The 11,994-nt window shown below is 55.1% G+C and overlaps 1 protein-coding gene across 2 annotated transcripts in view; it reads left to right on the top strand.

The window, feature by feature from the left end:
• TNPO3 (transportin 3) overlaps positions 1 to 8,338 on the top strand; it is a 73,906-nt gene extending 65,568 nt beyond the window's left edge. For both annotated transcript variants that reach the window (XM_090041272.1, XM_090041273.1), the window contains exons 20-23: positions 143 to 310; positions 1,492 to 1,604; positions 6,252 to 6,343; positions 7,807 to 8,338. In XM_090041272.1, coding sequence (XP_089897398.1) covers positions 143 to 310; positions 1,492 to 1,604; positions 6,252 to 6,312 — 342 coding nt within the window. In that variant the 3' untranslated portion in view covers positions 6,313 to 6,343; positions 7,807 to 8,338. The remainder of the gene's footprint in view (positions 1 to 142; positions 311 to 1,491; positions 1,605 to 6,251; positions 6,344 to 7,806) is intronic.
• The last annotated feature ends 3,656 nt before the right edge of the window (positions 8,339 to 11,994 follow it).

An 11,994-nucleotide genomic window follows, 5' to 3' on the forward strand; every position in this document is an offset into this window, starting at 1 on the left:
AAATGTATGAAAGCTTTATAGCTGGTTTCTATCCAGCTTTATTTTGAATGTGTGGCAGGGCCTTGAGAGCGAGAGCTCTCTCCAGGCCCTCCCTGCTGCCGTTCCCAGCGTGGCTCACATGCTTCTCTCCCATGCCCTGCAGCACGAGGAGGACTTTGAACTGCGGAAGGAGCTGATTGGGCAGGTGATGAACCAGCTCGGCCAGCAGCTCGTGAGCCAGCTGCTGCACACGTGCTGCTTCTGCCTGCCACCCTACACCTTGCCGGACGTCGCCGAGGTGCTCTGGGAGATCATGCAGATCGACAGGCCGGTAAGGCTGGCCGAGTTTCCTCCCAAATGCCTAGAGCCTGGCTGCCATGGGAAGATGCTGGGCAGCCAGGTGGTGGCAGGGAGGTCCTCCAAGGGGTGTGATGAAACCCTCTCTGGGAGTTTGGATGGTTGGGCTGATAGGACTTCACTGCTGTCAGAACCCCAAGTGCCAATGTGACCAGCCTAAATTTGAATGATTCCTCCCCACTTACAGCACATACAGCCATTGCCCTACCCCAGTGGTGCTCAACCTTTTGACCCTGTAAGCCAGATGTGTGATGTGGGTCTGCAGGCCAGATTGGGGCTTGGCACCACCACCTCCCAGTCCTCCATGCTGAGATTGGGTCCCAGGAGGCTCTAAATACCCCACACATGTCAGCATTGAGTCTTGTGTGTCTAGCATCGCCCTTTCCTGTGTGCCAGGATTGGGCCCTGGGGGCCTGACACAATCACCTCCTGCCCCCTGCATGCTGGCATTGGGTCTTGGGAGGCTGGCACTGCCCCCTGCTTGCTGAGGTTGGGGTGGGGGTGAGGTAAGGCACTGTCCTCTCACCTCTCCCATGTGCTGGGATTGGGCCCTGAGTCCCAGTGCCATCTCCATCCACCCATGCATGCTGCCATGTCTGGTGTTCAGGACCCAGGGCTCTTGGGTCAGGAGATCTGGAAGCAGAGAGCAGTGCCACCACTCCCCCAGCCACAAATTTCTGGACCTGTGGGGACAGCAGTTGAGCACCCCTGCCCTACCCCGTTCCTCCAGTTCCTCTGACACGATGCTCTGAGTTCCGGGATAGCTCTTGGCCAATCCTTCCATCTCCCTATCTTCAGATTTGGTTCCAATTTTCTCAAGTGAAGGAGTAAGCAGGAGGGGGCTGATTATCACAGCATGATGATGGCACCATTGCCATGCTGCAGCTACTACAAGGAATGTGGTTCTGGCCCAACCTAAATGGGGTTTGTCCCTCCTGGGCTGAGAGGCCCCAGGCTCGGGCGGGCTCAGGAACTGCTAGGAATGAATCACTCTGGCGGTGCATAGTGCTTGCAGATAAAGGGGAGGCTTAAACAGAGGCCTTCAGCAGACCAAGCTGGCCACCTTGAGTGGCAGGCCTCAGGGCTAGAACCTGATCCATGGTCCCTTGATGCAATGTTAACTCTTCCCTTGCTCCTCCCCTTCTCTCTATTCAGACCTTTTGTCGCTGGCTAGAGAACTCACTGAAGGGTTTACCAAAGGAAACCTCGGGGGGAGCCCTCCAAGTGACACACAAACAACTCACAGACTTCCACAAGCAGGTCACAAGGTGAGCAGTGCTGGGCAGGTGTGATGTAGGCAGGGTGCAGAGGGGCTGCTCTTGGGGGTCGTGGCCATGCACACCCAAGGCCAGTAGCAGATGAGCTATTCTAGGTGATTTGGTGTAGATTGCTTGCACACTGTCTTTGGACCCATCACTCTCCTGAAATGGCAGCAGGGTGTCCCTCGGAGCACTGATGTTCCTGCCCATGCCAGCATCCCAGCAGTCCTGATCAGTTCCCTTTGCACTGTGAGCATCAGGTGCCAATTCTTGACTGGTAAAACACAACAGGGCTCTATGTAAAATCAAGTCAGGAAGTGATGCATAATATATGCTCCATCATCACTGAAATGCACATGCGCGCACGTGATCAGTTTTCACGGTGTAAATCTGAGACTCGGAGCAAAACTGCAGTGACCTAGCGAGAGCCTTGTGAAATCTGTCAGCCATGATAAGACCTCAGGGGTTCAGGTCTCTCACTGCCAGTCTGTCATTCCCAGTTCAAACCAGGCTTTTACCTAGAAAAATCAGGGCCGATGCTCTCATTTGGCTTCTCTTTGCCAGGGCTAGATTTGGTGTGTTGTCATGGTACTGGGGTTTGTGGCTACCACTAGATTCTCGTGGGAAGCAGCACCTGAAAAATTAAGCTTTCTTGTGGCTTTCAATGCTTCCAAGTTTTCAGTGTTGACCAAGAGCAGGTTGGTTGCGTGTCGGCAATATCTAGAAGATGGAGAAATGGTATTGAATGAAAATGCTACTCTTCCTTGGGGTCAGTCAGACCTTATGCTCTAAGCTGAATAAAAGTTAATTGGCTTAGTGTTGATCGGCTTAGTGGAGCAGTTGCACACAAGGCTAAAAAACCTTCTCTGACTATCCCTGACCTGCACAGCTGTGACTTGCCACAAGAGGCTTTATGAGCAGGGCCGAACTAGGAGCTTGGGGAAGGATAGGCTCGCTGCTTCTATGTGAAGCGAGGTTGGCAAGCTTTGGGGACTGGGGGCTTGTCTACATTAGAAGCATGCTGCTGGAAGCAGTTCTACCAACGGAGACCCACAGAGTATGTCCCCGAGCTGGATGACTTCTGGCAGCCCCACTACAACATCTGTGCAGGCAGAGTACCTATGTACCCTGGCAGGGATCCATGAGAAGCCCTGGGTCCTGCTCTCACCCGCCGTTGGCTGGGTGGCTTGGCTGCTGGGAGCAGAGCTGGTCCGAGCGCTGGCAGGGAAGCACCACAGCCTCTTGGGGTGCAGCAGGACTTCAGCTTGGGCAGAAAAGCTGCGGAGCATGACCATAAATCGATGAAACAATAATAAAATTAGGTGGATTAGAAATAATCCTGCCTTGGAGTGGCATAACATTAAGATAAATAACGAGTGCTTTGAGGTACTTAAAAGGTGTTAATGTGCAGCCGGTCCAAGGCTTAAGAGCTCCAGAAGCCGCCTAAAGTTACCGTGTAACAAGGCCCTTAGGATTGTAGTGCAGCCAGGCCAGCAGGGCTGCAAGAGGTCACACCTAGTTTAACCCCTGCTCAAGGCAGCATCAGCCCCATCTAAACCATCCTAGGGTCTGTGCAATGCCCGAGGATGGCGATTCCGAAATCTGTAAATATCCTGTTCCAATGGTTGACCGCCCTAATAGCGAGAGAGTTCTCCCCAGTCTCCAACCTCGGTTTCCCCTGTGCAATTTCAGACTGTTACTCTAGTCCTGGCCCCCGCAGACATGGAACATAGTCTCTTGTCATCCTTTCGGTAGCAAATCCCTCCTCAACTTTCTCCTTACACCAAATCCCAGTTCTTCCAGCCAGTGCTCATAAACCAGTCCTGACTCAATTGTCCTGGTCTGACAGTACTACAAGAGACAGGCCTCCCCACCTCTCCCTGCTGTTGAGCTTTAGTTCAGTGCATCAGCTCTGGGGTCCTGCCCCGGTACCAAGCTCAGTTTGCACCCTGCTTGCTTGTGCTGCAGAGGAGATCTTAGTGCTTGCTGCTGCCTGCCTTAACAGAGGGAGGTGGCTCATTCTCTCATGCCCTCCCTTGCAGTAGCGGCCGTTCTGTGACTGCATGTTTGGCTTGTGCGGTATAAAGCTTTCTGGCACCTTGAGACTTGAAGACAAAGTGTTGCTAAACGGGTACTGTAATGATTTGGAAATGCAGCCTCCCCACCCCAATAACCTTTTGATTTCAAGTGTCTGAGATCCTGTCTTTTGGCAGAAAGGTGTTTTTGTGGTTCAGCCACTGGAGACCAGGATTGTAATGGTTAACCCCGACAAGGGTTTTTGGGGCAACCTTGGCCTGTGTGCCTCAGTTTCCCCTTGGTTGGTTTTCCAAGGGGAAGAGTGCATTTCTGAGCTCAGTAAACCCCTGCTCAAGCCAAGGCTGCTGTCTGAGACCAGGATCACAGAAATCTGGCACTCGGGTAGGGGGCTGGATTTCCCCTTCCTAGACCATCCCTGAACAACAGGTTTTTCTTTTCTCGCATGAGTCCCAGAGGCGCGGAGCCCCAGGGGTTCTGGTGACTGGCTGCCCTGATCCCAAGCAGGAAACGTTTGGAGGCTCCTTCCCCTCCAGTTTAATTGGCCGTTGCATGTCAGCACATGGCTTTTCAGCCCTCGCCCCGGTCTGCTGTGCCCCATGACTCAGCAGCCCCTGCTTGCACAGCCCCATGGCTGTGCCCAGACTTGCCGTGGAGAGTCCCGCTGCTCCGGGTGGCAGCGCTAGACCAGCTTGGTGAGTCCTGGCCTGGCCCTCGGGACTCGGTTGCAAAGCTCTCCAGCCCCTTCATGCCTTGGCATGCAGTTCTCACCTCGTGTGACCTTAACCTGGAAACCCAGCTGAACTTCCTGCTTCCCGAACTCGGCGGTGTCCCCTCTGAGTCACCCCTTCGACTTCTGGCCCGGTCTAGGTCGGGACTAGCCAAAGCCTCCTCTGCCGGGCAGTTGTGAGCGGGCCCAGTGGCGACTGGTTGGGGATGATCTGGGTGTAGTGATGCCTATGCTCTGCTATGGGGATTTCCCAGGCCTCTGGGCTTTGCTGGTTGCCTCCCACCCCGCCTTTCTGTTCCACATGACCTGGTGTTTTTAAGCCTCCCGTAAGCGTTGGGTGTTGGCTGCAGCCGAGGCTGGGGATTTTCACTGGTGTGCCAGTGCTCCTGCTGGGGATTGAAGCCGGAGGTTCCTGGCTAGAGAGCCTTGCCCCCCTGCTCAGGGTTAGACTTATCGTCAGGAAGGAATCGTACCCCATGATCAGATTGATACAGACTGGTAGGGTTTTGCCTTCCTCTGTAGGGGGGGCATGGCCTCTGCTTGGGATCTTCTGAGCTTATACAAGCTGTAATAGAAGCAGTATGTTAGCTGCTGTGGGCCCCCCTGCTTTACTGAGGCTGGGTCGGGTGTTGATGTCTGTTGTGTCAGGGTTGGCGGTAGTTTTACAAAGAGTTTAGATTATGGATTTGTCTGGGATGGTTTGGACAGGGCTGATCCTGCCTTGGGCAAGGGTTTGCACTAGATGCGACCCCTGGACGTCTCTTCCAGCCCCACTGCTCTACGATTTTTATGACTTCTGTCATGTGGTTGACTCAGGGTTGCATGGACATATAATGTGGCTATGCCCATGTCCTTGGCGGCCTCCATGGGGATGCCAGGATCCAAGTGGGCCGTGATGACTGAACCTGCCCTAAAGGGTGGTCCCCCAGCTCCAGGTTGAGGCATGTTAGCAAGGTGGTGATGGCATCTTAGCCGCATAAGCCACTGAGAAAACATTGACAGTTCCCTTTGCTCAGTGCCTGTCTTGGCAAGGCACAGGTTAGTCAAGAGTGGCCAAGTCTTGCACAGAACCAGAGCCCACGACTGGCTTGGCATGGAGTCCTCTGCAAGCACCCACATCCAGGTCCTCAGCTGGGGGATTGTCCAGCTTCCCCTGTACCTGCCAAAGGCCTCATATATAAGGGAGAGGGGTGGGTAGGGCAGTGTCAGGGGCTGAGGCTAGACTAGGGCCTTGGCCGTTCTGGAGTCTGCCCCATTGCACCTGGCGGACATTGCGACTGGTCGCTTAGGGCAAGTCTGTGCTGTGCTTGCCTCACTCTCCCACTCCTTTTCTGTACCCCCCGATCCCATGAGCAAGGCAAGGCAGCCAGCACGGAGGGCCCCGGGCTGTGCCCAGCACTGCTGTGACCTGGGTCTCCAGTGTATGCGGTGGTGCATACTCCAGGCTGTCCGAAGGTGTCTGTGTCACTGCAGCCTCTTGGGGCCAAAGTGGGTGGGCTGGGCTAGTTCACAGCTGCCGCAGTGAGATCTGCACATGGGAAAACCAAGGCACGAGGAGTGGTGACACCCCCTCGGCAGCGCCCTGGCACGTCGGAGCTCCTGGCTCACACCCCAGAGCTCACGCTGCCCGCTCGGGGCTGTTGCAGGTTCGCCAGTGCCCTGCCCCACTGAAACGGGTGTGGAACGCTCCTCCCCAGCCCTAGCACCTGCGGCAGCTTGCTGGACTGGAAAATCAGCAGCTCGTGCGTGGGCTTCCCCTCTGGGAGGGTGGGTGCAGTGGGGCGGCACCGTCTCTAGGAAGGAGTCAGTGGGATCAGTGTCCCGTAGTGTTGAGCAGCTTCCACCTCCCTTAGCTGCTAGGCTTCCCTTTAATGCCTCCCCTTGTCTTTCAGCGCGGAGGAATGTAAACAGGTCTGCTGGGCTCTGAGGGACTTCACCCGGTTGTTCCGATAGCTTGCGCTCCTGCACTGAGCCTGTCTCCCAGGTGAGTGAGATGCCCTTCGTGCCCCAGCCCCAGGAAGGCTGTGGCACTGTACCATTAGCACTGCTCTGGCTTGAGCCTATGCCCCATCACAGTGATTCCTGAGAAGGTGGGTTTGAGCAGGGTGCTGCCATAACCCCCTCGTCACTGGAGATGGGTGGGAGCCTGTCAGCAATTGCATGAGAGGTTGCTAACCCTTGAATGCCCACTGTGGAGCCCTGCAGCAGACCCAGGCATGGCTGGTGGACATTAGTCTCCTCCCTGCAGTGGGTGCAAGTCCTGGATACATTTGCTCTCTGCCGTCTCGGAAGAAAGGAAGCAGTCGCAGCCCACTGAAAGCCAGGCTTCTGGAGGCCACCTGAGAGCAAGCCCTGACTGCGGGCATTTGCTTGGCCTGGTGCTGATAGAGAAGCCAGCAGGCCTCGCCTGGTAGCTGTTCATAGTATCACAGTACTTAGGGTCGGAAGGGACCTAAACAGGTCATAAGGTCCTCCCCCCTGCACCAGGCAGGAATGGGTGCCGGGGTCATCTCACCCCAGATAAATCTGTCCAGCCTCTTCTTGAAGACCCCCAAGGTAGGGGAGAGAGCACCACCTCCCTTGGAAGCCCATTCCAGAGCCTGGCAGCCCTACCTGTAAAGTTGATATCAGGAGGTGCTGCACGTGCTCTGGTTTGCGTTGGGGGGGCCCAGACTGAAAGGAGCTGGCCTTGGGTTGATATCCTGACCCGACACCCCTCCTCCCCCCCCCAGTGACAAGCCAGTTATGGGTGTGACACGTATGGGAACAGAGTAGGATACGCCCAGTGCAGTTCCTCGTGGATGGTGTCCACAAGATCCACGTCATTCTGAGCAGTAGGCCAGCGTCTAAAGTTGCTTGTCCCTTGAAGCGGCTTCGCTGGGTCAAGAGAAGATTGCATGGGCACAGCTAGCATCCAGGCAGCCGGAGGTTTCACTTGGACACCTTCGCCTGCACTCAAAGGTGTTAGGTGAAGAGCAAGGAAGGCTTGTGTCACCTCTTGGTTATGGGGCAGCTCCCGATCTCAGCCACAGTCTTGCTGCCCCCCAGCTCCTTCACCGCTGCTGTTTCTTCTTTCTCAGCAGTCACTGGGTAGCCTGGGGCCTCACGACACTGGCAGTACGTCACTGCCGTGGCAGCACAGCCGAGGGAGTAAGATTCCCACGGTCTCTGTATCCGTACTGGGAACGAGGGCAGCTTATGAGACGGGGGTTGCTGCCATTCCTGGACACAGTTGAAGCCCAGGTTGTGTGTGAAAGGCACCCCTGGGACAGTGTCACTGCCACATTGCCAGGCCGAATGTGCATGAAACGGGGCATATCGTCTCGGCCGTGTCCTGCCATGGTGCTAGGAGCCAGGGCCACTGAGCTTTCGGCCTGGCCTGGAGAGCTCCATGCGCCGTGGAGACACTGATGGCACTTTTTGTGTCCCCTCCCTCCCCACCTCCAGGAATGTCTTTTGATTAGAAGACAGGAAATAACGCAAACAAGAACGTGTCCCACAATCAGCAAACTTCATTGTGGCCGAGGGCTTTCACTCGCTCTAGCGCGTCCCGCCAAACCCGGGGAGCCGCTTCGCCGCCAGAGCAAGCCAAGTGAAGTTCCTGCTTGTGAGCGAGAGGGCAACTCAGACGCGACTAAAGATGGCTGCAGCCCCACCTCCGGCGCTGCGGGGGGGCGCTTCTTCCCCGAGGGGACTGGCTAAAACAACAAAAAGCAAAGAGAATAAAAACAAAAAAACAAAACAAAAAAACACAAAAAAATTTTAGAAAATTAAAAAAAAAAAAGAAACAGGAAGAAAAAACCCAATTTGCCTGGCAGCAAAAGGAAAAAAAAAAAAAACACAAAACAAAGTAGAAAACTTTCTGTGAAATGAAAAAAAAAAAATTACGCGAGGGAACGTGGGGATTCCAGATCTCGGGCAAAACCAACTGTCTGCCGTGGGAGGGGGACGTGCCCTGGGCGGCCTCCCCGGCACGCCCCCCCCCCACCCCCCGCCAGCTCCCTCCTCCCTGTCACCAAGGAGCTGAATTGGCCAGGAGTTGGTTTTGCCGCGTGGCATGAGACCGCCATGGGGATCCTGTGATTCGCCCCTGTGGAGCGCACGTCTGGACCTGTGGAAGTTTCTACCCCACCCCATCCTCGAACAACAAGCCCCTGGCTAAACCCGAGAACCATCACTCTGCCGGAGGAGACTCGGCCTGGAAGAGACTGCTATATATATTATATTTTTTCCCTTTTTTTAGTTTTTTGTTCTTTTTTTGTTTTTGCTTTTTAAAAAATTTTAAATGGCTTTATTTAGGTTTTTTTTGTTTTATTCTTTTTTTGTTTTGTTTTGTTTTGTTTTTTTTACCACGAGGGGGGGGGAAAGAGGAGAGTGCTGTGATGGGGCTGACGATTTTATGGACACACGCTTGGAGACGACTGGCTGGGGGGATCTCCCATGGGCAAGATCTGAGACTGTGCAGGCGTTAAGACTCGAGCGCATGCTGTTCCGTCTGGTGTTGTAGCCATCTCGAGAACAATACAAATAAAAACAAAACTAAGTTTAAAAAAAACGAATCAAAGCCCGGGTTTGCGGTTTGTCTCTGCCTGCCGCCCCCACAATCCTTTGTGCTTTCAAGGCTCTTCTGAGTTAAGAACGAGGTTCTCGTAACAATAAGGTCCCTTTAAGGCTGCACACTGGATGACCAACATGGGCTGGCTGACCATGGCTGCCTGACACCCACTACAGCTCCCTCCACCCTCCCCTGCCTTCATCCTCCCGCTTTTGAGACTCTCCTATGTTAAGAACGGGGCACTTGTACACATGACGAAAATGTCACTTTGTGTGGCTTAATGGTGTCACACATTACATGTGCGTCAGTTTTGGGGATTTTAGATGAGTTTGCATTGTTGCAGCTATTAGTCACCTCGTCCCCAGGCTGTGGGAGAGCTGGGCAGGCTCCGCAGAAAAAAGGGATCGGGCCTCTTGCCGCTTCTGCCTTCAGGAGGTGCCTGCTGAAGGCAGAAGCAGTGGTGAGGGGCCTGATCATTTTCTTTTTTTCCTGGTAGAGCCTGCCCATGGCCAGAGGACAAGCTGCCGGGGAGCTGTGGGGGCCCTGGTCCATCCCTCTGCAGCGGCAGTGTCCCCCGGGGCCACGCAGGCCGGGTGCTGCCCCAGCTCAGAGGCAACACCCAGACCAGATCCAACTCTTCCCCAGGGCGGGCACCACTGTGGAGGGAAGGACTGGGGGGGGGCGCCCTGCAGCTCAGGGGCCGCTTAGCTCTCTGGCAGCTTGCCCCATGGTTGCAGGCAGGCAGGCTCCCCACTCTTCCCCCCCACCCCCCCACCTCAAAAAAAAGGATCAGGCCCCTCGCCCTAACATGACACAAAAATAAAACCCCTAAATTGAAATGGTGGGTTTCAATTAAAAACCCACAGTTTCAATTTAGGGGGCATAGAACGGGGGTTTTCAACCTCTTTTGGTCAGGGTACTCCCGACAGTGGGTCGAGAAACAGGGAGTCTCCCGGCGGCCCGTCACCCAGGAGGGGGGGATCCTGCTTGGGGCAGCAAAACCAGAAATGCCAGTGGCAAAACCGGAAGTGCCGGCAGCTTCTCCATGCCACTGCCGCGTACCCCCTGGGGCCTTTCAAAGTACCCCCAGGGTACACATACCTGGGGGCTGAAAATCCCTGGCATAGAAGACTAAACCCCCGTCGTGTACAAGCACCCAAGATTTTCTTAAACGGAGAGTCCCACTGAGGCAGCGATTCTCGACTGGGTTAGCCTCAGCACCCTTGAGAGATTGGGGTGCCTAGATCTGTCCGAGTGCTATGAAGCACCACACAATACCAGCCCTGTTACGGGTGCCAGCGTGAGCCACATGATTAAACCCAGAGATTTCCAGTAGGACTTCACAGGGCATTAAGCATATCCTGACCTGCTGAGGTCTTTCAGAATCGGCCACATAAAATTGGCTGTACTATTTTTTTTTCTGTAGTCCAAAAAAGTGAGTGAAAACTAAGCTGGTGTTTTCCAGGGGGAGGCCTTGAGCCTAGAAAGGCTGAGAATGGCTGCAATAAGGTGTTGGGACCATCATTTCACATTGCGATGATAAAAGCCCTGGCTGTCAGCAAGGAAAGCATCACTTCCTTACTGCAGATTGCTGTAAGGGGGATGGCCCTGCCTCCCTTGTCCCAAAGGGGTCCGTCTGCCCTTAAACGTAGACCCCTTGCCTCTGAATGTCTGGCTGCCAGCAGAAAGGAAAGGAGCAGCTTCTGTGAGCATTAGCTGGGGCTGTCTCCTGCTTCCACCTGCCCGCTCGGCTCGGGGCAAGCCTGTGCGGCCCTAGTCAGCGGTTCCTTCATTGCATGGCAAGCGCTTCCCACTTCATGCTTGCGGAGGTCGTCATGAACGGCTGAGCTCCGTAATGGCTTCAAAAGTAAGCACGCACAAAGGATCAAAGTCGCGGTACTGCTGACCTGCCCTGCCAGGTGCCTTTGGGCACGACTGACAGGTCAGTGCTTTCCAGCCCATTGCGCGCAGGCGGCGTGGTCCTGGCTGAGATCTCCCTGCGGTGCTCGGCTCTGTCCAGCTGAGGTGGCGTGAGCAGTAGTGAGTAGCAGGCCCCGCAGGGCTCTCAAAATCTCCGCACCGCGGCTGAGGTCTTGATCCCTGGTGCCCGGGCCACAGCTGAATACTCTCCAAACAGCAGCCCCTGCTTGGCAGCACTTGCCCTCCTACCTCCCTGACTGGGTTGCAAAGGGTATTTCTCTGGCTTCCGGGCTATGCCAGTGCTCCTGCTTGAACTCCACCCAGAGTCCTGGCTAGAGGGTCTTGCCCTCTATTCGGGGTCGGACTGATGCTGCATTTGGGGACAAGAAGGGATTTTACCCCATGGTCATGGGTAGGGATTTGAAGCGGGGTTTACCTTCCTCTTGCAGAGCATGGCCTCTGCTTGGGACCTCTGGAGCAAGTAGAGGCCACGCACCTTTGCAGCAGGAGGACGTTGGCTGCTGTGGCTCTCCTGCTTTACCTGTGGCAGATTTGGGTGTGAGCTCTTGTGCTGTGTCAGGGGTGACTGTTGTGTTGCTCAGAGGGGCAATGGGTTTGCCTGGGATGATTTGGACAGGGCTGATCCTGCCTCGGGCAGGGGTTGAACTGGATGTGACCTCCCTTCCAGCCCCCCTGCTCTGCAAGGGTATTGCCTTGGGGGGGCTAAAAGCTGGAGGCTGCTGGCAATTTGAGCGCTTTTCCCTTCCTCCAGTTACCTGAAATCACTTCCCACACAGGGATTCGCAACACTTGGGGCCGGTTTGCTGTGGATTTGGATGGGACTTGGGCCTTCCCTGCTAGCTGAAGGAACTCAAACTCTTCCCCACTGCATGGGCAACTGCCTGGGTGGGAGATGAACACCAAGCCTGAGGCAGCCTGAGCCCAAGGATGATTTATCCTGTGTGTGAAACGCCAGAGAGGCAGGACGAAGCTTGAGGCGATGTGAAAGGAAATTCAGGACTCAGTTGGAGTGAAAGGTTTTGAGCCGCTGAAATGGGATTGCCCCGGGCTCGGCTCTGCGGCAGTTGTTTCACTACCAACTACCAGCTCTGTCTGACCCCTGCTTTGTTCCCAAGTGGAGCTGAAGTCCCGTCCCTTTT

This window comes from Crocodylus siamensis, chromosome 4 (assembly GCF_052110815.1).
Source record: "Crocodylus siamensis isolate JL-2025a chromosome 4, ASM5211081v1, whole genome shotgun sequence".
In the NCBI taxonomy this organism is placed as follows: Eukaryota; Metazoa; Chordata; order Crocodylia; family Crocodylidae; genus Crocodylus; species Crocodylus siamensis.